This window comes from Brienomyrus brachyistius, chromosome 8 (genome assembly GCF_023856365.1).
Source record: "Brienomyrus brachyistius isolate T26 chromosome 8, BBRACH_0.4, whole genome shotgun sequence".
NCBI lineage: Eukaryota > Metazoa > Chordata > Actinopteri > Osteoglossiformes > Mormyridae > Brienomyrus > Brienomyrus brachyistius.
In genome coordinates, this window is record NC_064540.1 from 7095683 (window position 1) to 7120914 (window position 25232).

The following is a 25232-nucleotide window of genomic DNA, read 5'->3' on the forward strand; positions in this document are numbered from 1 at the left end:
CAAATTATTAGTTCGTGCATATAATTATATCTGATTCAGTCAAACTTCAGTTTAAGAAAGTAAAACTTAAGAAGCTGCTTTAAAGACTTCGGAGGGTCGCTAAGATTATTTAAATTACGGAGTTTTTCATAATGAAAATGTGAAATATTAACATTACGATCTTCAACACAAGTCGAACTAATGAGTGTGGGATTTAACGACTTCCTGTAGTCACCGATTTATGGGGTATAAAATTACAAGACGCGCTTACAAACCACAGCGCAGCCAAAAGAAAGACCATTCGAGACTGTTCACCAGTTTATACAGCATTTATTACGGGGAGATGACCGTATTTACAATGACAGGCAGACGATCGCCCTCTTTAATGCAAACATCGTGTATGATTGGCTGTTTGACTCCCCTCCTACTCAACCCACCCTTTTCTTTTCAATACTGAAAACAAAAAGCTGGCAAACGCCTAAGAATAATTTACATATAAAAATTTTACAGTTTATCTGTGTAACGTTCCAAGTAAAAAAAGGATACGTAAACCACCGTTTAAAGGCATACTGACTTATGGTGCGCGTTATTTTACACAGCATAGGGTGCTACACATGTTACCCTGTCACAAAAGTCAATAAAATCTTTCTCCATGAAATCTTCACTTTGCATGACATCGTCTTCGGAAGGGAAGTATTGCATGCTCTCTTCTTGATGGATCTCGGTTAAACTCAACTGGAAATGCTGGCTCTTCGCCAGCCGTCGCGGGCAAAACCTGGCAGGCGCTGGAAACGGATCAGGACCGTCCATGAGGCCGCCGCGGGCGTTTTCTAGCATGCCGAGATACGAGTCCATGTCCGCGATGTCCATCTCGCAGTCTGAGCCGCTATCCGTGCCCACAGAGTCCGATCGCATATGCATCATCTGGTACTTCTCATGCATGAGGAACTGGTTGGTGTTCCTCGGGGCTCTCATCCCCGGCGCCCGATTGCCTTGGTTGTTTACGGGGCGCAGTGACAGTCGCGGTCCTGGCCGGTTCCGGCGTCCGTAGGGCAGGTGATGCCCAGGTCTACATTTCTTCCCCCACCTTTGCGCTTTCCTTGTGTACTTGTGCCAGTTGCGCTTCGCGCCTCCATCCTTGCAGTCCTCCAGGGGTTTGCCGTCGTCGCCTCGCCAATGACACATGAAGCCCCTGCCGCACATTTCGTCCACGAATGGCATCAGCTGCCAAGCCCGAGCTGTCCTGCTACTTCCTGCGCTCATTCACATAATCTGCCCGGCTGCAGACAGCTAGTGTTGGGGGGCCAAACAAAGAGCGTCTCCCTCTCTGCTGACAGGGTCTGGGCCCGTCGTGGCTGACCACACGACCACCCCGCGGCAGGACTAGCCTACCTTTTGACGATCCGCTGTGCTTTTTTCTTCACCACGGGCTTTTTGTAGTACATAGCCTGGTGGTGCGCCTCCTGCAGCACAGGCAGCTTGACCCCCGCTCGGCGGCTGGCTAAGGCACAAATCACACCCCTTTTTCTTTCCTCGGCTGTTTTTCCTGATTTTTTAGTAACAACGTAAGTCAATGAATATTAAGCCGAGAATCAAAGGCAAAACAAGGGTTAAATGTACTATATATTAAGCTTCATTTAAAATTCTGAAGATTTGCTCGCTTATTTCTGTCAGTTACCAATAATTTTCCCCAAGCTGTACTCCATTATATATAGAATGGGCAGGTTCATCTAAGTCGGACGCATAGGGGTGTCAAGTATTCTGATGTACAAATTACTAAATGTAAATACCATTATATCTGTTTAAAGTGATAATTAAAATACTAAATTTTATTTTATACTACATATGGAGTACACTAATGTCATATTGTTCAGAGGTTATAGATTGACTTAATTAAATATAATATGTTTCCTCCCGTTTCTGGAGTGGCTCGATCTGTTATTTTTTTTTGACGTTCCTAAGAGCCTTCACGTTAATCTCACGTTGCATGCTCTGACTTTTGTGCGTAACCCGTGCGATTCTCTGTGTAAATTGCTGTACCAGGTAGTGCAAGTACTTATCTGAATAACAAGAGTCATATTTCCTAGCGTAAGTGCATTACTTTTCCAAACAACAAAAAATATATAGTATCCATGTGTCACGCACAAAATGACGGAACATGTATGTGTGGAATAAAATGGTTGTTTTCAACATTGAAAGCTTTATATAAGCATGTACATGTTGCTAAATACGAAATGATTGTTTTCGTACAAGTACAGCTGGGCATAATCACATACAGTAGCAGTCAAACCGAGCTAGTTACGCAGGGTAAGGCCATATTTTAATTGTGAGTCAGTCGCCTGGAGCATATGGGTGAAAACCGATGCTTTTCTTTGTAAGCAAATTAAAGAATACACTTTAATAAGCATAACTGATATCAGAATCACGAGTAATTGCAGCATGTATAATGTGTCAAATGGTTTTCAGAATGCCCCTATCAAAGTTTCATTTATTTATGAAACTAAATATCATTAAAACAATATAATTTTCACCAGGAGGGATACAAGTGTTCCTGGAGTAGGGTTTTTTTTATTGTTTGTGCAACCTGTTTTTCTAGAAAAGTAGTGCAACCACAAATGGTTAAAATGTGTAACTTGTTAACACGTATACTTATCAGTGTATGCTTCTCAATTACTTTTTGCCGTAAAAACAGAGACGGCAAGCTAAGATCATCATACACTACGACGGTATTTTTAAACTTTCATTAAGGAATAAATTCTATCGTAAAGTAAAAGGGGAGAATAAGGCTGACTGGAAGATTCAGTGTACAGTGTACTGCAGGATGCCAAGATTGGACAAAGGACGATGTAGGGCAAAGTTGTGCACAACTGTGTTACACAGCTAATTGGCCGAACACGATCCCAGCCTGGCGTGTCTGGATAAAGTAAATTTTATTTTGAGAATTGTGTAACATTTTCTGCATTTGATCTGACCGCAGGTGTTTTGCGTTAGAAAAAAAACAACCTACATAAAAAAATAACCTTAAAAGTTGCACTTTCAATCGTGTTTTCAATTCGCAAGTAGAAGTGTATTTCTTTAAAGTTATTTTTTCCAAATCAAGAAGAAAATGTACGGTTATGTTCATATGTGCCCTGCGATGGGCTGGCCCCCCATCCTGGGTTGTTCCCTGCCTCGTGCCCATTGCTAGGCTTCGGAACCCCCGCGACCCGGGGGCTTGGAAAATGGATGGATGGATGGATGTATGTATGTTCAGATGTTTCTGTATAGGCCTACATTTAAACATTTCCATTAACAAACAAACCAACAAGCCATGAATAACCTAAAAGAAATCAAAGATGACAAGAAAAAATAAGTAATAATAATCGAAAAGGCCGCTAAATGTCTAATATCTCACACACATACACACACACACACACACACACACACGGTATATATATACACATATAGGGATTAAATAAATGTCGCTGTTAAAACATAGCAGTTATCAATATGTGAAGTTATGTCATTAATTTCATAACATGCTTTGAATAAAAATTCTGTCAAATTATTCCAAAAAGTGTGATTTGTTATCGCCCATAATTATATAGTAATATTTTCAATTTTTGTCCTTTCATTTTGTTAGCTTCCACATAAATGTTTCATTACATGTAGCATATTTGCAATGCTAATGTATTGCTAGATTTATTTTGGCCTAATTTAAATACATATTTACATCATAACTGTTTCCCAGAGTAGTACGTTTCTGTCGCCTGTGTCTGTTTTGTAAATAAGCACCAAAGTGTTAAAAGCTTTTTACTTCCGGGTACCTAGGGTGCTACAGTTATTAATCACCTCAAACTGTAGTGTCTGGTAATCATACCGAAATGTGTATCTCGTAGTTGTTAAAAAAATGGGCGTGGAAGCTAGTTTTAATTACCACCTTCTTACGTTTGATCGATATCTACCTAAAAGAGATCGAGCAACAAAATGATTAAAGTACCATAGCTCTACCTTAACGCAGGATGAATGAATAGAACGGCACAAAGATCTTAAAAACTGGTTTTTAGAGTTATAAGAATTAAAATATACCAACCAACCAACAATAAAAATTGTCCGTACTTTTTAAAAGTCTGTTGCTTAACAAACGTGCCCGAACGTCACTATTGTCTATGTACATCTAAATAATAATTCAAATCTATTTTTACTTAAGGTATTGGATACGTATGACACAGAATGACTCGGGCATTTAAGTAATTGGGTTATTTTAGTATTCTGCTATGATGTCTGTCGTATTCATGCAGGGTCCTTACGCTCCTCATTATGCCATTTCTCAACATATGACATTTTTCATTTTTATCCTTTAATTTCCCACTGGATATTTCACACAACGCCACTCGAATTGCACACACGCTTAAGGTTATAGATTCTAAAAAAATATTATTATTTGGATGTGCTAAGTATGCACAGGCTGTCAGACACACGCCTTCATGCCATAAGCGGGTCGAAGGTGCGAGTGACGCGAGGCGACAGGGCGCTAAGCGCGTGTCCCGCTGCAGACGCTGCTAATAAAGTTTCTAGGATTGAATCATCCTTCAGCACAACAAAGATGGAGCTGGGAAGGCCGTAATCTTCTCTCCCACCAATGTAACGCATACAGAAGACATGTCATCCATGAAATCCCCCGCGTCGCCCGCATTTTAACTTCCTACACATCGGGCGATGATGGACGCAGCCGCCTTCCACGACGAGCCCGTCGAGCGGAGGAAGGTCCGCATCGTGGGCTCGGAGCTGGTGGACAACTATACCGTACGTCCTTAACCCGGTGCATACGATTCAGCGGCTTTTTAGCAGGTCTTACTGCTTATATATAACACATCTGTGGTTTATTTAGTAAAATGTGTCCATTTAGTCGGGTTAGGGTTAGTGGCAGTTTACCAGTCCGAGAAAAGCTTATTTATGCACTGCCGGCATTTTCTGGCGCAAGGAGATTGACAGTTTTACTGCTAGCCTTATGCACGTAACAGTGCACATTGTAAGGGGATTAGCCGTGCGGTATATTTTTTCGTATGTATTTCAGGCGCAGTCAAGTAACTGATGATCAACGAAGGCTCCAAATTTTGCTCATAACAATAAGTAAAATGTAGCCTGTACACAGTTTGAGGGAGGTGTTGACGTGAGCTGTACAGCTACATATTGTGCAGTTTAAAAGTCCAAATATCAATTTAAATGGAAATATTTCAGTGCAGTGGCGTTTCCTATGTGTGCCACGATACTGAAAATGTAGGCATTTCAGATCGCTTTGCACAGCATATGTAGTTCACGTCACTCAGCAGCCGATCTGTTGATTTGGGGTAGAAACTGCTGGTATTCTTTATAAATCACCCATGCACTTTTTCCCTACAGTAGTTGATAAAGGTTTTTTTGTCACACTGCTTCATATTATCGCTCACTTATTCATCCATCCATTCATCCATCCAAAACAATGGCTTGTTAAAAATCTTGACATGTAAATATATCTTTAAAGAGTCTTGTATTGTTTTAGACATATTATTACGGTATTTTAACTTCTAAATGACTTTTTTTTTTTAAATTGTCGTTAAATTTGCAACTATCTATACGCTATATTGTTTATCTGTTGTTTTTTGTGAGTTGTCTGTAGAAGAATATGATTTATGTAGAACAGCTCTAAGACATGACAGCACTATGTCTGTGCAACTTTCTGTACGTACTTAAAGTTTAACAGTCACCTTTGTCCGCTGTATCAGCAAATTATAAATGATTACCATGGGAAGTCACCGGATCTCTGTGCTTAATGATATGTTAAGACTGTTTTTGTTTGTCTAAAGTCCATTTTTCTGGAAATTTGCTCTGTTCATAATCAATTACAGGTACTGCCTGTTTTTTTCCAGGTGTACATCATTGAGGTTATGGCGGGCTGTCATCAGTGGACTATAAAACATCGTTACAGTGATTTTCATGACCTACATGAAAAGGTGGTTTGTCAATATACGCTTCAGACTATGTGTTTTAGATATCGACATCATTTAAAAAAATACATTAGAATTTAGTATCTTGCCAGTATGTTTTTTTTTCCCTTTGCTTAAACTCGATGCAGTTATTTTAATTTCAAGTCACCTGGTGTTTTAGGTGTCAGATAAAAAAAAAAACCATTTCCGATCCTATAATCGTGTATCTCAGCTACAGCCTCACTTCACACTCCTTTAAAAAAAAAGAAGAAAGTTTAATCATGAGGTTGTTGTAGGTAGCGTACTTTGTTGATTTAATTTTTTTGTGCACATTTTTTTTTCTCCTCCCAAGCTGACAGCAGAAAAGAAAATCGACAAAAACTTGCTGCCGCCGAAGAAAATGATCGGCAAAAATTCCAGAAGCTTGGTGGAAAAAAGACAGAAGGATCTGGAAATCTACCTTGAGACCCTGCTAGTGAAATTCCCCGTGGCGGCACCCAAAGTCTTATCGTGTTTCCTGCATTTCCACTTATATGTAAGTGTGGTTTTGTTTTCTGATTCTTGCATTATGATCGCATCTGCTTCAGTGGGCGTTTTTAAAGTTACGGCGTCCCCAGTAACCCCTGTTGTAAGTTGATGACTATATTTGCCATAATGTTCAAGAACGACAAATTCTATTAACCCTTAAAGATGGTGGCGCAGGAGGTAGCGCTATCGTTCGGCAACCGGAGGGTTGCAGGTTCGAGCCCTGGTTTCTCCTGACCCCATCGAAGTGTCCTTGAGCAAGACACTGAACCCCAAATTGCTCCCGGTGAGCAGGTGCCACCGGTGTGTGGATGGGTGAATGTGAGGCATGAAATGTAAAGCGCTTTGAGTGCTCGTAGGAGTAGAAAAGCGCTATATAAATGCAGCCCATTTACCATTTTTACCATTTAAAACTAAAAATGCATGAAGACATCATCTATTTAATAATGTGTATCATAGTACAACTAGCTGATTTCTTTTGGTTGAATACTAGTGCAGTCTCCATTAATAAGATAAGAACATAGATATCATATTATGAAATAATGCATGTTGCCTGCTTGAGCTTCTGTCCAATCATCATCACACAATGGCTACACGAATCAGACAATCTCCACACTGACAGATGCTGTTGGTAGATTCCTGCTAGCTGGTGCTCAGCCAAACATGCATGTGGTAGCAATGAAGAGCATTAAACATGGAATGTCCTATACTTTCCGTTATTGCCTTGAATTCTACCATACAAGGTGCAAAGCCATCCTGGGGGATCCCACTGCCCAGAAGTGGACACCATCTGCTGCTCTACGTTCTGCGTTGTGTTTGGTTTAACTGCCGTTATTGCTTTTACTGGAGGGTAGCTTTCTGTGGCCTCTGGGAATCTTGTCCAGGAAGTTTATTTGCATGACTGAGGAAGCTTAAGACCAGAGCAAATATGTAAATTTAGAAATCCGCATAAAGCAGTAGGGGGGGGGTAATTAATTTATGCAGCATATTTTGAATGTTCGGATGTTCTGCTTTGCATCCCCTTTCAGGAAATAAACGGCATCACAGCTGCATTGGCTGAGGAGCTCTATAACAAAGGTGCGTCAGGGAGGGGCTCCTGATGTTTCATTGCAGCTTGCTGTGAATTGGGTTTCCAGCTCTGCTTTTTAGCAGCCGGTAATTTATTGTAAGGCAGTGTTTGTCTTTCCTTTCCCCGTGAGCCCTTGTGGGGGCCCAGTCAGTTTTTAAATGATGTCGCTGTGTTGTTGGTAGGTGGCACAGCGATCGAAGCGCTGCATTTGTAAGGCCAAATTGTTTTAAGTCTCAGAATTGATGCCTTTCTTTAAGTTGCTGTTTCAGTAATGCTGGGTCTTGTGCTCATGACCTTCTGGTTTCAAGTCGCTGTACTTAACCAGCATGGGATTCTTTTGTTTTGTTAGTAATTATTAAGGATCGATTCAGAATGAATTCTCCAGTTTGCCTGGTAAGGACCATCCAGGAGCAGCAGTGTCCCTCTTCTCCTCCAGGTGAGCAGCTCCTGGTGGCAGGCGAGGTGTTTCTACTGCGCCCCCTACAGCTCTACGCTGTCACCCAGCAGCTGCGACTTGCCAAGCCCACGTGTGCCAACGGCGATGCCAGGGCTGACCTTGGGCACATACTAGACTTCACATGTCGACTGAAATATCTGAAGGTGAAGCTGCATTCTTACTCTTCTATTCTAAATCTTTTATTGCAGTGTGTCCCAATCCAGTTCTCAGGGACCCAGAGTAGGTGCTTGTTTTTGCTCCCTACCCAACTGTCCACATTTTTGCTCCCTGCTCCCAGACTATGGGTCTCTGAGATCCGGATTAGGAAGCACCACTTTATTGAATTAGGGACCCCCAAATGAAAACAGGAACCCCCCCTAACTCTAATGCCAGATCACATAGATAATAATTCTGTAGCATTTTTCATACATGAAATGCAGCTAAAAGCGATTCATATATGGGACTGATATTATTATTATAAAGAATAATACTTACATTTCTTTAACGGGCGCGTTTATCAAAAGCAACACCCTTGAGAAACCATGGTCAGCCAATTCCTGGAGCCATTGAGGGTTAAGGGCCTTGCTCAACGGCCCAACTGTGACATCACTCTGCCGACCATGGGATTTGAACTGACGACCTTCCAATCGCAGACGCAGCATCCAGACCCATTGAGACACACACTGTCCCTCACGATAATAGTATAATGAGCTAAGGACAGGAGAAAGGAGCTTGGATATTGAATAAGCTATTGTTAAGTCTACATCGGTTCTGCAGACCCCAGGCTGGAAACCCCTGGTTTGAGCTTTTAATAAAAGGATATTTATGGTACGTTAGTGGTGTCGTTAGCACTGAGCATGTCCTGTTTCTGCTGTTAGATACCCGGCAGCAGAGGGGTGGTGGGCTCCAGCAACATCCAGGAGCACCTCCTTCTCTTCGACCTGTCAGTCTTCAAGTCCCTTCTACAGATTGAGGTGCTACATCTTTCTCTGGTTCACCATTGACCAGCAGTCGAAGGCACCACTTTTCCATCGTCGTCGTTGCTATTGCCATTGCAGATCAATCAGTGCGAGTCCAAGCAGATCAAGGGCCTGCCGCTGTTAAGGCCAGCGCTGGTGACCATGAGCGTGCACCTCTCAGCGGCCTCCATGAAGGTACAGACGTTTTTTCTTTCAGCAACATGAGGAAGTGTGGTGTAAATGCACAAGGAGCGTTTCTGCATGCCTGGCAAGTTCAGCCCTGCGGAGACGACTGTTTGCTTTTGGTCACAAGCCACATCCTTATTTAATTTAATGTTTTGCATTTGTAAAGCAAGGTTGTTATGTGTTGCCTGACTCGCTTAAACAAGGTTTAGGAGGGTTGCGAATGTCTTTTACCGTTGTTGAGGTGCCACTGGATGAAACTGGTAGCTAATTCTTGCTAAAGTGTCACGCGTATGATACCAGCCCACTTTAAGCACTGAGTGGGGCCCCCATTGGGTTTGGGCTGTGCAGGCACAAACGCATACCTGTCACGCCTACAGGATATCCTGGTTCCAGAGGCCTCCGAGTTTGCCCAATGGGAGGCAGAGGGCGTGGCCTCAGACTGCCCGGTTACTGCCATCATCCCAACCTGGAAGTCGCTGACCACCCTGGATATGAGTCGCAATAGCTTGCAGTGTATAGACGAGTCAGTGGTGAGTCCATTTTGGCAGTGCAGGGCTTGTTGCGCTGATTGGCATTGTTCATTCATTTGGACTTTCTTTGGGTGGGTGTTATACTTTATGTCAATGGTCTTGTACGGCAGCCCCAATGCCTCGCAATGCCTGTGATTTTATGGTTAGGGGTCAGTCCCCTTTTACATTACATTTATATTTTACAGATATTAATCACAATAATTTAATACATTTTAATTTAATTTTAATTACATGCATTTTATCCAGAGTGATGTAAAATTGAGAAGCAGCACCTGGAGCTTAGGGGTTAAGGGCCTCGCTCAGGGGCCCAGTGATGTCATCACTTCTAGTCACAGGATTTGAACTAGTGACCTTCTGATGACAGACATGTCCTCACCCACAGAGCCACACCCCTCCCCCCTTTCTTTGGATTCACACGTACCCGGTATTTTGGGAAACATAACAAGTACTCTCCTAATACCACACCCCGCCCTCGTTAATCAGTTTATTACTTGCTATTTATTGTCAGTGTTTAAAGATGTTCCACTCTCTGCCATTTACAGAAATTAATACCAAAAGTGGAATTCTTAGATCTAAGTTATAATGAGCTGACGATGGTGGAAAACCTCCAGGTAAGAAAATGGTCTCTATTAAGTTTCATTTACCTCTCGTCGCCCATTCAGTGTGCAGTATGTCAGCCAAGTGCACAACAAATACCAAAAATGCTACTCTGGAAAAAACCCACATTCGTGTGTAACCGAATACTTAAAAAATGACTGAAAGCATTGTGATACAGGGACTTGTTTTGTTCAGTGTTTAATGAAATGGATGAGTGAGACGAATTGTAATGTTACATAGTGAGTAGTTGTTAATTATTGCTTTTCTTAGTAGTATTTGTTAGGCATTCCTCTGTTAGAATTAAAAATGATTTAAAAATTGCTCTCCTATCTGCTTTACTGTCCCCTTGATCTTTTATAACCACATTCTCTATGGTCAGCTGAAGCAAACCAAGACCTTGTTTGTATTTTATGGTTGGAATCATCAGGAGGGAAGTACCTGATTTTAAATATGTTTAAAGTCACAAAGCCCTGAATAATTATGTTGAAGTGCTCAAACTAATCAGTCTGGGTCTTCCCCTCCCTGCAGCATTTATATAATCTCATTCACCTGGACCTGTCCTATAATAAGCTCACTGTACTGGAGGGTGTGCATACCAAACTGGGAAACATCAAGACGCTGAATTTGGCGGGAAACCAGCTGGAGAGTCTGTCTGGCCTCAGTAAGCTTTATTCCCTCGTCAACTTGGACTTAAGCAGCAACAAATTAGCACAGGTACGGTTTTGCTGGGCTGTGTGCACTAAGCGGGGATCGTGAGGTGATGGCCGGTGTGTGTAACCACAGCTTACCCCGTTCACTCTGTTGGGCAGGAATTACCCAGGGGCTGGCTTTATTTCAGTCTATATTTGATTTATTTTAAAAAACACATAATGCCAAGGCTGTGTTGTTCCAGTGACCAGATAGACTCGAGCTTAACTCTGATCAGGGTTTGACCAAAATCACTTCAGAGAAGAGACCATTGTTCATGTTTATATGTACTAAGCATAGACCTAATAATGTCTTTGCAGGAAATATTTGTGTTTCGTGACTATTTTCCAATTCTTTAACCAAAATAAAACAAAAATACAAGCAGGATCACCTGCTTGAAATGCAGTTATTTCTCACAACTTATAAAAGGTGCCATTGATTTTGTAATAGTTCTGTGTGAAACAACAGATTTTCCTAGATTTTCGGTGGTGTTAATTAGGAATGGGCTGATCCACAATTTTTTTTTAGCTCTGATCTGATTCTGATACACTGGCGATACTGATACAGATTCCGATTCTTCTTAATATGACATATATAGATATTTACACTTATTACTATAAAATATTTTAAACTAGGAAATACAAATGGAAAAATGTATGCCAAAAAATCTTTAATTAGGCTGCTAGAAACATACATCATGTACTTTTCCATCTCATTCGTATATCTTGTTTTAAGTGTTTTGAGACATTTGCAGTTCAATTTGAATATCTGCCAAGTGAATATACACAGGTGGCAAATGCTTAAAATGCCCCACGATTTTCCTCTCACTGGCAACAGCATCACTTACACTTCACTGCGATCGCAGCCCCTCATGTATCACAGGCTGTGGCGAGTGCAAAAAACAGCCCAAGCCGGCGACTCCCAAATCATCATGGCCTTTTTCATATTACCCGAGTTGTTTCTCCATTGCCTGCACTTTATTTATTGTGATTTTCCACTATATGCTACTTCCACCTCTCAAATCTTTGTTTTTACAAAGACTGCAAATCCCTCTGCTACGAGTTGTTGCGTGAAATACTTCCAGATCGTAACCTTCTTCTCTGATGTTCTTACTCTCCTCGCACTGCGAAGGGTATGTGCATGATGTCACTGTCACAAAAGTCACTGCACTCACACCCACTGAGTGGCAAATAGACTGAGTAGGCAGCATTAGCACGAAAAACATATTTAAAATGGGGATGACCTGTTGTGCGATTGATTGCACAAATTGATTTAGCAAGAAATAGGGGCTGTCTTTAAGTATCAGATGTGGATCGCTCACAGTGCACCTCTAGTTCTAATGCGAATAAAAAAAAAAATGCCAATGTTAACACTGAAACAATGTCAATATTTTTGAGGGAGAGCTGGTGTCTTGTCAGAAAAAACTGCAGAGATTCCAATATTCTTTGCCCCAACTGTACATGCTCTTACCATGAACATGGTTTATCCCCAATTCCAGAAGACTGTAGGGTCTCTCCCCACTAAACACTTACCAGCTCATCTACCTGACCTACCAAATTTAAACTTCTATAACCTCTCTTTAGAGGGATGCAAATCCATTATGATTGTAGCTGTTTGGGTATTGCTGTTATTACTGTTGGGGCGGCATGGTGGTGCAATGGTTAGCACTGTTGCCTCACACCTCTGGGACCCGGGTTCGAGTCTCCGCCTGGGTTACATGTGTGCGGAGTTTGCATGTTCTCCCCATGTCGTCGTGGGGTTTCCTCTGGGTGCTCCGGTTTCCCCCCACAGTCCAAAGACATGCTGAGGCTAATTGGGCTTGCAAAATTGCCCATAGGTGTGCATGTGAGAGTGAATGGTATGTGAATGTGCCCTGAGATGGGCTGGCCCCCCATCCTGGGTTGTTCCCTGCCTCGTGCCCATTGCTTCCGGGATAGGCTCTGGACCCCCCGCGACCCAGTAGGATATGCGGTTTGGAAGATGGATAGATTGGATGGATGGATGGATGGATGTTATTACTGTTATTGTCACGGTAACTTGAAAGCTTGCTGACGACTTTTGGAATGTTTTCGCCCAAATTCACCTGGAAATCTCCTTGCTGCTTCCCAGCTCGAGGAAATCAAAAATATCGGGACTTTGCCGTGCCTGGAGAAGCTCAGCCTCACCGGAAATCCCATGTGCATCATCCCGGACTACAGGACCAAGGTTCTGGCCCAGTTCTGGGACAGGGCTTCAGAGGTAGGCGCTTTGTTTCCGTGGGACGCCGGTGACGCGGGCGGGCGCCGACGCTGAGGGTGACCAAGCTCACCGGTGCCCATCGTAGGTGTGCCTGGACAGCACCTTCACGACGGAGAAGGAGCTGGACACAGTGGAGGTGCTGAAAGCCATTCAGAAAGCCAAAGAAGCCAAAGACCGCATGGCCAGCAGTGAGAAGAAGGTACGCCCCCTGCTGACTGGCTGGAGAAGAGCGACAGCTCGCTCTGAAATGTCTGTCAGAATAGCAGGACAAAAGTTACAGCTGAAAGGTGGCTTAGAATAAAAAAGTACTCAAGTTAGTCTAAGATTGTTATATACCGCATAACAGACAAATGAGGAGACTTTTTTTTAATAGAATTGTCATTTTTAGTGGTCATTTATGTGCTTATTTTGATCAGTAATTTATTCTTATAAAATCATTTTTAGAGGTATAGAGCTGTTACATTCTGACGTACATTTCAGCTCGCTGGTTATGAGGCACTTAATGGTAGTGTAAGCTAAATGGATGCCATTTTTGGAACGATCCATTGGCAGGTTGGCAGACGTTCCTCACATTTCTGAGTTGGTATGGCCTGTCTCAACCTGTCCTGGAAAGTGATCTTAAGGGCTGGGTGATGATGTCACCCCCCGACTTCAGAGCACTCAGTTGCATTTTCACTGGCAACTAAACCAAAAGCGAATAACTTGTTAGTTATTGTTCTTTGGGATCTTTGCTAAGAAGTGGTTATACAGCTTAAGTTCTTCACAAACCAGTTGTCGATGCCACTGGCAATTATTATTATTATTGTTATTATTATTCCTGTGGAAGAAGGTATGACCTCTGCTAGTTAAAACGAGCTCCAGGCAGGTTTTAGTCCCAAGAGAGTCTCTTTTTAAAAGGTTTTTTACAAAAGTAAAATGAGTAGCTGCATGAATTATACAGCTTTCGATAAAACCACTAGCAGTACTTTAACACTAAGGCAGAAGTAATGTTTGCTGCTTGCACATACAAAAACAATGAAACATTTAAAAAGTTGAGTTTTCAGTTCCCAATTTCAAAGGGTAAGTGGTTTGGCCTTAAGGAGTGTGGGGGGGGGGATTTCACTGACTCGTAACTTTATATTGATAGAGATACAGGGACATCTTGTCCTAAGATAGATTAACTTGAAAGAGGATCTTTGAGTGGGGGATTCCATGCAGCTCCCCCCCTCCCCCCGATTTTTCATGTTGAGGTGGTCTCCCCCCATTTGTTGTTCCATGTGGTGCGGTCCGGCAAGGCTTTAACCTCGCGGTGTTCCTGGTGTTTGAAGGTTTGATTAGACTCCCTTGGCTTATTTCTCTGAAAGCCTGCGTAGCGTTCTGATGGCCAGCAGCCTTGCTGGTGTTTTTGCTTGCTTGAGCTCTGGCCTCGAACCCGTTTCCACGTCCTCATTTGTTGGGTCAGCCTTGCCGCTTTGCTTGTCTTCACTTTGTTTCCAGTCACTAGTGACCTTAAACTCTGCCGCTGTCTCCCCTCCGCGAGATAAAAGAGGCTAAAGGTCCCGCTTTTCTGCGTTGGTTCTTCTCTCGTCTTCTGTTTCTTCTTTTTTCTCACCAGATCTATTAATAATAATCGATATTGTCTGATAGCTAATGTTTTGTATTGGGCAGTCCTATTCAGTCCTATTCAGTCAAGTCCTATTCAGTCCTATTCAGTCCTATTCAGTCCTATTCAGTCCTATTCAGTCAAGTCCTATTCAGTCCTATTCAGTCCTATTCAGTCCTATTCAGTCCTATTCAGTCAAGTCCTATTCAGTCCTATTCAGTCAAGTCCTATTCAGTCCTATTCAGTCCTATTCAGTCAAGTCCTATTCAGTCCTATTCAGTCAAGTCCTATTCAGTCCTATTCAGTCAAGTCCTATTCAGTCCTATTCAGTCAAGTCCTATTCAGTCCTATTCAGTCAAGTCCTATTCAGTCAAGTCCTATTCAGTCCTATTCAGTCAAGTCCTATTCAGTCCTATTCAGTCAAGTCCTATTCAGTCCTATTTAGTCCTATTCAGTCCAATTCAGTCAAGTCCTATTCAGTCCTATTTAGTCCTATTCAGTCCAATTCAGTCAAGTCCTATTCAGTCCTATTCAGTCCTATTTAGTCAAGTCCTATTCAGTCCAATTCAGTCAAGTCCTATTCAGTCCAATTCAGTCAAGTCCTATTCAGTCCAATTCAGTCAAGTCCTATTCAGTCCTATTCAGTCAAGTCCTATTCAGTCCTATTCAGTCAAGTCCTATTCAGTCCTATTCAGTCAAGTCCTATTCAGTCCTATTCAGTCAAGTCCTATTCAGTCCTATTCAGTCAAGTCCTATTCAGTCAAGTCCTATTCAGTCAAGTCCTATTCAGTCAAGTCCTATTCAGTCAAGTCCTATTTAGTCAAGTCCTATTCAGTCAAGTCCTATTTAGTCAAGTCCTATTCAGTCCTATTTAGTCAAGTCCTATTCAGTCCTATTCAGTCCTATTTAGTCAAGTCCTATTCAGTCCAATTCAGTCCTATTTAGTCAAGTCCTATTCAGTCCAATTCAGTCAAGTCCTATTCAGTCCTATTCAGTCAAGTCCTATTCAGTCCTATTCAGTCAAGTCCTATTCAGTTTCCCCCCGAGTTTCCTGTACGGATAAAAATTCAGGCATATTTGAAATCTTTTTTATTTTATTTTTTAAAATCTTCTTCCTGTATGGTTGAGATAATTGTATATTAGTATCTGTAAATCCCTTTGGAATAGTGTAGCTGTGGTCAGCACACAGGTGTAGTCGCACACGCTCTTTCTGAAAGTCACTCGTTTTTTTTTTGAAGGGGGGCTCATAGGCAGCCTGACAGCTGGCATGTTTAGCAGACCTGCCCCCACAAGTCCCCCCCCCCCGCACCCCGCCCCCATCGTGGCCCCAGTCACGCGGCCTCCTTGAAGACTGCTCTTGCACTTTCTCTGCTAGATCAGTGAGGACTCCAGACTCTCCACGGGTGGATCCCCTTCGTCTTCCTCCTCCTCCTCGTCCTTTCTCGCTGCCCCACCCCCCTCTCCCCCTCGGCCCCCGCCGGCCAGCTCCAGCCAAGGTAATCATGTATGTATCTGGCCGCCGGGCGGGGTGCTGGGCGGGGCCCACTCCACACGTGCCAGACCAGGCGTTTCCATGCCGACCAATGCTGCACAGTCACCACCACCCCGCCCCGGGGGCCTTCACCTCCTCTTACTCTAATAATATTTTACAGCCACTAGGCTAAGTTAGGAGGTGTAGCGGTTAAAGTCTCAGAAAGCAGGTCTTTCTTTGGGGGATGGTGTGTGACTCAGAGGGTTAGAACGCTGTGCCCATGGTTTTAAGGATGTGGGTTTAAATCCCAGTACTGATAGAGTGATGTCGCCTTAAAAAGCCCCCCCCCATTGCTTAAGGGACTGTCTGATTCTGCTCTATCAAAAAAATGGGTTTTACTTTAAACAAAATCATCTACCAAATAAATAAACGTAAAACCAGCGACTTCTAGTCCTGGCTACTTTGTATCTCCCACTCTGTTTGTGACCTTCCCCATTGTGCAGCATTGATCCGCTTAAAGGTGACCCCCCCCCCCCTCTCTCCTGCCATCAGTGTAGATACACCTAATTTTCCTCTGCCCTAGAACGTCCCTGTAGCCGTGATCAGCTGGGGAACAGATTATCAGTGTCTGTGGTGGCTAAAAATCATTGGCCAACCTCCTTTTTGAACACTGGGCAGGAGAGACGTCTTCCAAGGCGAAACGGCAGTTTCCATTCGTCGGCATTTCATGCAGGTCACATGACCTTCACTGCCCACTCGTCTGGCCGGAGGCTCCAGCATGTGTTGCTAATCTTCTCTGTCTGTTCGCCTGTGTGTTGCATTTTCGTTAGGTTTCCTATTTTTATAACCTTACAGTCACTTTCCTTTTAAGCAACATATTTTCTTTAGCTGCCTGTATATACTTTTTAGCGGAAAAATAAGGCATGTTAGCATACATCTAATTATATGGTTAACGTTATTTATATTATAAAATTATTACTGGAATATTTCACATTATTCTTATCGATGTTACCATTATTACTTCTCGCCGGAATGCAAGTGTCTGTTAAAATAGCCTGGTTTTGCAGTTTTGGCCAGTCGATTAGTCAGTATGAAGCAAAAATTGCAAGAAGGTTGCTAAAGAAATCTTACCTGTTTGGTTTTTATGGATATCCATGGTGTGGACTTTTGCCCTAAATGATCCGCTTATATCATTTACTCTCCTCACTGAAATACTCCCAGACTGCATTGCAAACTTTGGTTTACGCCTAAAGTCGGGGTGTTCTGCTTAAACAAGTCCCCTTATCTTTCCAGAATTAATTTTTAAAGAAGAAATGGTATTTACCAATCAAATACTGACTCCTGTGGATTCATCAAATACCCAGCGATGCAAATTTATACAAAACCCTTCTTGTGAGGAAACACTACAGGTATTGTAATTTAAATTCGCCGACTTAACAGTGTGATTATCAAGTAAATGATCTCTGTGTACTTGATTTTCCTTTGTAAATAATTTTCTATAAATATGGCTGTGAACCTATACGACGTGATATTCTTTCACATATTGCCATTTCCTTTCAGATGACTCGCCCACTTCCTTCCTGCTTTTCAGTTGAAATTGTCAGTGATCAGCAGATTAGGTATGACTACATGCTCCATCTCTTCTTGCTGGCTACCCTGTGATGTGTATCTGTGTTTTTAAATAATTTTAAATAAATTTACTTGACATTGTGTGTAGTGCCACCATCCTTGGGAATCCCCATTCTGTGCAGTGGCGTCTCTGTGAATGTGGCAGGGGGAGAGTGTGTGCCCAGGCCGTTAACTGGAGCATCGGCGCCCCTCTGTCTTGTCTTTACGCCCAGCTGTTGCCGCTGCGCGGAGGACCGGGCCGGCTGGGTGGGCGGGGCCACCACGCTGGTGCTCCCCTTCTGCCTCGTCTCCTATGCCGCCGACAACCTGGAATTCACGGTGGAGTTGTCATCCCTCGTGGTGAAAGCGGCACGGGAGCTGGGGGGGAAGGAGCCCCTGGAGAGGAGTGAGAGGAGTGGGGAAGAGGCGGAGCCCATGGGCTCCTTCTCTGGGGACGGCTATTTCGAGGTGGGCCTGGGCCGGCGCGAGGACGGGCTCGGGGGCCCCGGCGTGTCTGAGGAACCGGCGCAGGAAGCCATCCGCATCAACAAGGTGATCTGGGCTCACGGCATCCGGGTCGGCCAGAGAGACAGGCAGCTGCTGGCCTGCGTCGTCCTGGCGGACCCCTGGCTGGCTGTGCTCCGGGCTCGGTACCGTGAGCAGCCTTGGAACATTCCGGACCTGGTGGCCGGCCTGGTGGTGGAGCTGCTCGCGCCCTGTACTGACATCGAGGAGCTCCGCTTCGAAGTACCAGAGGTGTGCCTGTCGCTGAAAATACGGGGCAGTGATGGAGTCCTCTACCTCTTATCCGACGCCCCCAGTCTGAGGGACATGCATTCTCTGCTTTCTGCACTGGCATCGAGTTGCCCCTCCGAGCCACCAGGCGGCGCTGTCACACAGCAGAGCCTCGTTCGGCAGCTCCTGAACTCATGGGAGTATGAGGAGAAGGACTGTACAGTGAAAGGGGCCTTCCTCGCTCATCTCTCGCCCCCTGCAGCAGAGGCACCCGACTCTTCTCGGGTCCTCAGCCCCCCATATTCAGACATTCTGTCAGACGCGTGGCCCCCAGATGCGGACGGGCCCTCGGGCTCCATGCCTCTCATTCTCTTCCTCACCCCCCGTCACCTCTGCATTCTCAAGGTAGATTTCCTCTCCCTTGCCAAGGGCCCCATTAACGCCTGCCCCCCGCGCTCCTCCATGAAGCTGATACGCCTCCCGCTGGCCTCCGTGCTCCTGCACCCCCAGCAGAGCTGCTGTGGCTCCCAGGACAGCCATGCGCTGGAGCTGATGGTGGGCCCGGAGCCCGTCACGGCCATCTTCCTCCTGCCCCACGACAAGTTTGTCTTCCTGCGGCAGTTCGGACAGCTTCGCGGCAGCTTGAGGGACATCAAGACCGTCGCCTTCCTGCAGGCGGCATCCTGCCACAGGACCGGTGCCGGTGGGCAGGCGGCCTCCACGTGGACCAAGAGAGTGCCCGTGAATAGGTACCAGGTCACTGAGGAACATTCTAGAACAGGGGTTCCTGATGCCCAGTGTTGATGCGCAGGCAGTATTCCGCAGAGTGCTGGGGTTTTAGGGGAGTGGTTGATTAATTAAAAAAAATTTACTGTACATTTTCAAACACTTCTTTTTCGCAACCCAGTGCCACCCCAAGGGTCTATCAGTTTTACTGCAAGCCCCCCCCCCCCCCCCCCTTCTTCCATGGTCGACAAATTTTACCGCACCCATGCTATATAAAACCAATGAAAACCAAATCTGAAATTTAATTGAGTAATACTAAACCGATAAACCACAAAAAAATTAATTTTGTGAAAGCTAATGATAATTGTTAACTTTTATTATATGAATTTAGCTTCAGTTTAGTTTTGGGTTCTGAAACTCATAAACACATAGAGAGCTGAAATTTTAACCTCTTTAGCAATTTAGTTCTATAGACCCGGAGTTATTACCTGGGGGTATTTAGGATTTACCCAACTGAGGATCACTGGATTGTGTATGTAAGGTTTCTGGAATATATTATCTTTCAATGATTTTCCGTTTGTGAGATATAACGGTTTTTGTCAGAGGAGACCTATTCCGCCACTGGCTCATGCTGACATTTTACCCTTAATGAAGCCTCTTGGACTACAAACATGGCGCTATTTACCGGGAACTAGGAATGAGGGTCTCAGCTATTTATTGGTCTGTAGCTCTGTCAGTAAGAACCTGGAAAACAACCAGGGGGTAAAGCAGGATTTGTTGCTTAGTTGTATTTAAGGAAGCTTGGGCTATGTGTAAGTGAAGAAAGATAAAGTCCATTTAAACTATGATACCTGAAATCCGATGTAATGCACCTAAGCAAGAAATGCAGGTTTGTAATACAGGCCCCAATTCTCTGCTTAGTTCAGGGTACCCCAGTTTAAATGGTCTTTGTCTTCGTCCATTTACATTTAGCCCAGACTACCTTAAATACAACAAGTTATCAACCAATCTTGTCTAGTGTTTACATGCAGTCAGCCAACAGTGTGCCAGGTAGACTGTTGCAGACACGCCCTCAACAGATCAGAACAAATATGTGTGATTTTTGGATTTACAGAAGTCTTTTGACTGTTAAACTTCATTTACTTTAACTGTGGGGAAAAATTGTTACGGGAGTATGGGAGCAGCATTAAATTTAACGGAAGCGAAAATGTGAATCCGCTAATGATAAAGTTACCCCCGCTAACAAAAAAGAACCCCCCAGTGCTACAATACATTGGTTATGTAAGTATATCTATCTCTTTGTCCCCTTGGTGTGCTAGAACATTCCAGTACATTCTAGAAAGCCATGGTCTATAGTCTTATGAAATGGAATCTGCCTGATTAGGCTAAGCTCTGTGAAATTGTTGTATTAGTAAAGGTACCGCTGTGTTTAGCTAAATGTTCCGATGTCACCAGCTGTCCCCTTGTCAGCATCCCCCCAGGTGTGCAGAGGCCCCGCCTTACACTGTCCCTGCTGTACCCTGACGGCTCCCTCATCCAGAAGCTCTCCGAGGAGAACCGGTGCCCGTCTCACCTGGTCCTCTCCCCGGCCCTCTGCTTCCTGGCTGGCCTGCGGGGGGAGCAGCTGCTCGAGTTCTTCTACAGCAGTGTGGCTGAGGTGTGGCCCATCACTGACGTTCTGCTCTGTCTCCTGAACAAATGACAAAATCACAGCTGGTGCTGGTGGTTATTGGGGCAGCATATCCCACTGTGTGTTCACAGCTTGCATGTTCTCTCTGCTGTGCCAGTGTCCTGTTAGGGCACTTTTCCAACCCCACCAAGTACGGTACTTTCGGTACTCTCACTTTTCCGTTCTGGACGAGTACCAGTATCAAAAGTGCCAAACCGATGGATGGATGGATGGATGGATGGATGGATGGGTCCTCTAATTAGGCTGCTAACTTGCTGTCGTGCGATCGCCTTTGATCTGTGTGCTCCATTATGAAAAGCGCAGGTGGAGAACGAGGAGCTGAAGCACATCCTCTGGTCATCCGTGCTGTTCTACAAGATGCCCGACGTGGAGACGACGGCCTGCATCCTGCTCTCCACCAAGGCGGTCTACTTCATCCTGGATGACAACGCGGCCGTGCTCAGCAACGAGGCAGGTGAGGGCCACATGGATGGCAGCAAGGCCACTGTGCAATACAGGTGGCGGCAGTGTTTGCCACCATTCACACCATGTATTCGCATGGAGCCCTTGAGGTTTGGGCCCCCCTGTTGGCCACAAATAGTCATTACATTAAGGAATGTGTTAATTTAATATTTATTTAGATGCTGTAGTGGCTTTTTCTTCCAGCTGTCCAGCTAGCTGCAATCTTCTGACTCTATTGATTTGCTAACGTTACATGTATGCAGTGACTTTTTGAACAGGGCATTAGAAATCACAGACCCATCCCTGGTTAGGGGACAGTGGATGTGAGGTCAGCCACCAGGATGTTCCGAAACATCTATGTGTGCAATGTTGGTGTCCCCTGCATAGCGTTGTGGAACTGGCGCCCCCGAGAGGACAAGGAAAGTGGCTTCATTGTCTCCTACTGCCTGTCTATGAAGCTGAAGGACCTGCAGAGCGTCAACGTGGGCCTCTTCGATCAATACTTCCGGGTGGTCGGTGAGTGGCGTCCCCACCCTCCGCGGGACGTTCTGGCCTCTGGGTGTCGTGTGGACGCTGAGGGCCCCCGTCTTGTGTCGTGTCACGTCGGCAGGGCCGTCAGCCGACCACATCGTCTCTTGCCTGGCGAGGGATGGCTACAGCACACACCGCTTCCTGCAGCAGCTCATGACCGTGCTCTCCTTGTTGGAGAAGGTGCCCTCGCCTGAACCCTCCGAGCTGGACTTCTACACCCAGTTTGGCAAGAAGAACACAGGTATGGGAGTGCGGTGTGTGTAACTCAGCTGCATATCAGGTACTCCGTTTAAAAAATACTTGTGCATCTTTTACAAGTTTTCCATTTCCTTAGTTCAGTAGGTAACACGTTCGCCTCATGCCTCTAAGATTAAGAGCCCGAAACTTATCTCCAGCTCTGCTCGCGTGGAGTTTGGCGGCGTTGTACGGGTTTCCTCCCACACTCCAAAAACATTTTTGGGTGACTCTGAATTATCCTTAGTATGTGTTTGTGGGCCCTGTGATGGGCTGGCCTCCCATCCAGTATTTCCCCTGCCTCGCACCCCATGTTTCTTAGAATAACCTCCAGACTGACTGCAGCCCTTTATTGAAGAAATGAAGACAGATGAATTTACATCACACACCTTCTAGAACAGCCCTCAGGTCCTCGCAGACAGGCTGTTCTGTTCCCCCACCTACACTCTTGATTTTACTTGTCAGCCCTTGATTACCAGGCTCAGGAATGTAGGTGTTGGAGTGAACCAACAATGTGGACTTATGGGGGGGAGGACTGAGAACTATTGACTTGCATTATTTCATTATATTTTCGTGTAGGACCCATGGAGATTTTTGTGAAAGTATAACTTGTTAATATGCTGTTATCTTCTTTCTGCTGCCCTAATTAACAGCCAAACTGATGCTTCCCGGTAGGTAAAATGGAGAATTATGAGCTGGTGCACTCGAGTAAAGTGAAGTTCGTGTATCCCAGCGAAGAGGAGATTGGGGATCTCACCTTCATCGTGGCAGGCAGGAAGGGGGCCCCTGGACACTCGCTGGCCTTCAACATCCTGCTGTACGTGCTGGCATTCCAGGTGAACGGGCCCGGCCCGGCCTCAGAGGGGCCGCCGCACCTGCAGGCCAAGACGCTTGTACTCACCAGCACCGACGTCTTCCTCCTGGACGAAGACTACGTCAGCTACCCGCTCCCCGAGTTCGCCAAGGAGCCACCACAGCGGGACAAGTACCAGCTGACAGATGCGCGGCGCATCCGGGACCTGGACCGGGTGCTGATGGGGTACCAGCCATACCCTCAGGCACTGACGCTGGTGTTCGACGACGTCCCCGGCCCGGATCTTCTCTGCCACCTCACCATGGACCACTTCGCCGAGGAGGAGGCCGGCACCGGCAGGCGGTCGCAGTACCCCGGCGTGGACGAGAACGAGGTGCAGTGGTGCGTGTTCGTGCCTGGCACTGACAGCCGTGAGCGGTTAATCTCGCTTCTGGCCCGCCAGTGGGAGGCGCTGTGCAGCAGGGAGCTGCCACTCGAGTTGACCGGCTGAGAGAGGAGGTTCACATTCCATAAAAAGGGAAAATGTCCCCAAAGATTTTTCACTAACCCTCATTCTTATTTATGATTTTTTTTGTACTGTCTCCTCACAAAGCATCCTGGGAAGTTGAGTCCACAAGAGTTAGATATTTATTGTTTTTTATTATTATTATTATTTTTTGGTCTTCTTGATTAGCTTGTTCCCTTTGCTGCTTCAAACCTGTGTTATGTCGCTGCTATGTACAATCTGCAATATGTAAATTATAAAAAAAAGCATGTTTGTCATTGTAATCTAGTCTTTCTATTAAAAGAAACTGTATTTTATTCTAAGTAGTAGGTTTATCAGAGTTTATGATGAAAGGTTGACCTCTTCAACCTTTTAAGTTTTTTTTAAGAAAAGACAAATGTATGATAATGATTAGGATACACGGTGACTGAAAGGTGTGTGTTTTACTGGCTGTGTGCGTTTAAAATCTTGTTAAAGTCAGAGGATGTCGAGGTGAAACTGAAAGACTCACTTCCTGTGTTTACATAATAATCGCATGTTAACACCTTCCAGGTCAGTGTTTTCGAATACAGCGTTTTTGGCTCAGTGCATTGATTGGGAATTAAACATGCTTTTTTTAAAAAAACAATAAATATTATTCTTATTATTGGCATTTAAAGTCTAATAAACAGAGATGAGTATCTATGAAACGCAAAATAAAGACATGCATTGCATCCCCTCCTCACCCGTGATGCGGTGTCTTGTTTTCTCTCGGCCCTGTTCATTGACTTTCTGTGCCTGTCTCTGCCATCGCCATCCACATGCACACCGATAAACAGGAACATTGAGGGCGATCTGCAGTTTTGGAAAACTGGCTGGCCTGTAACTGCTCATCTTGCCCTTTTATTTTGTTTTGTTTTCTGCTGAAAAACTCGTGCGAATAAAACAAAGACGGGAAGCTTTTTCTTTCTCCTCCGTCTGGCAGATGTAGGACCTCCGAAGGCTCAGCTACAGCCTCGTCACGCGGCCATTTCCTGTCTGCTTAGGGTCCAGCTTCTGACGTGTGTCGACCGAAAGTCAAAATGTGCTCTTTGCTGGATGGCTGACTCTGTGAGCTTCTAAAAGGTGTAGGACCATTTGTAAGGTACTGGTTGACCTGAGGATCTCTTTTTCTGTAGGCTAGATATTTAAAAGCAGGTTTTATCACACCGGTTTAATTCTTCTGAAGCCTTCCCCTGGTGACATGCTGGCCTCCTGCAAAGCGCCATTAGCTCACACGTCCCAGCCTGAGGGTTTGTGTGGAGTTTCATTGTCTTCCCTTCTGCCCTACGCTGCCCGGGACAGATTCCATGCTGCCAATGACTCTGACCTGGAGAAGTGCTTGAATGTTAGGTGGATGGATTTCTTTTGTCATGCCGCTGCCTAGGATGCCACCCAAATCTGGAGCGTATCACAAAGGCTACGGGCACAAGGCAGGGAACAACCCAACATGGGGTACCAACCTATGACACTCACACACACAGTGTTCACACCTACAGACGATTCAGTAACAATTGACCTCGGCATGTTTTTGGACTGTGAGGGGAAACCGGAATACCTGGAGGAAACCCCACATCCCAGAGGTATGAGGCAAACAGCTTTCAAGCACTGAAGTTAAGATTCATGTAAAGATGAGGTGATTCATCACAACCAAGAATTGAAGGGAAGGGAACTGCCTGGATGGAATGTTAATCCATCCCAGGGCTCATATACTGACAATCATACTCTGTGGGTGATTGTGAGACAA

General features: G+C 44.8%; 2 protein-coding genes across 5 annotated transcripts; one reads left to right on the forward strand and one right to left on the reverse strand.

Moving 5' to 3' along the window:
• Nucleotides 1–289: 289 nt before the first annotated feature.
• Nucleotides 290–1673, reverse strand: wu:fb55g09 (uncharacterized). The gene has a single exon (XM_049023366.1). It carries the CDS (start codon nt 1240–1242, stop codon nt 571–573), a length of 672 nt encoding a protein of 223 aa, XP_048879323.1. The 5' UTR covers nt 1243–1673; the 3' UTR covers nt 290–570.
• Nucleotides 1674–4510: 2837 nt separating this feature from the next.
• nisch (nischarin) lies at nt 4511–24191 on the forward strand. 4 transcript variants are annotated; one of them, XM_049022808.1, is made up of 21 exons: nt 4511–4764; nt 5868–5951; nt 6277–6459; nt 7478–7526; nt 7955–8118; nt 8833–8928; nt 9013–9108; nt 9477–9629; nt 10172–10240; nt 10755–10940; nt 13023–13151; nt 13237–13350; nt 16109–16229; nt 17498–17613; nt 17765–17823; nt 18046–19296; nt 20744–20930; nt 21267–21417; nt 21792–21920; nt 22015–22176; nt 22845–24191. In XM_049022808.1, exons 1-21 carry the CDS (start codon nt 4678–4680, stop codon nt 23471–23473), a joined length of 4215 nt encoding a protein of 1404 aa, XP_048878765.1. In that variant the 5' UTR covers nt 4511–4677; the 3' UTR covers nt 23474–24191. The 4 variants fall into 4 exon arrangements, 3 of the variants coding, with proteins under 3 accessions (XP_048878765.1, XP_048878766.1, XP_048878767.1); XM_049022809.1 differs by lacking the exons at nt 17765–17823; nt 18046–19296; nt 20744–20930; ... (2 more) ...; nt 22015–22176; nt 22845–24191 and having other exon boundaries at nt 16109–16237; XR_007399318.1 differs by lacking the exons at nt 16109–16229; nt 18046–19296; nt 20744–20930; ... (2 more) ...; nt 22015–22176; nt 22845–24191 and having other exon boundaries at nt 4512–4764; nt 17765–17784.
• The last annotated feature ends 1041 nt before the right edge of the window (nt 24192–25232 follow it).

Excerpts from the sequence above, each read along its gene's own strand:
- wu:fb55g09 (XM_049023366.1), bottom strand. The coding sequence starts at position 1,242 with ATGAGCGCAGGAAGTAGCAGGACAGCTCGGGCTTGGCAGCTGATGCCA.
- nisch (XM_049022808.1), top strand. The coding sequence starts at position 4,678 with ATGATGGACGCAGCCGCCTTCCACGACGAGCCCGTCGAGCGGAGGAAG. Across the intron at positions 4,765-5,867 it reads AGCTGGTGGACAACTATACC|GTGTACATCATTGAGGTTAT; the intron begins GTACGTCCTTAA and ends GTTTTTTTCCAG. Across the intron at positions 9,109-9,476 it reads TCTCAGCGGCCTCCATGAAG|GATATCCTGGTTCCAGAGGC; the intron begins GTACAGACGTTT and ends TCACGCCTACAG.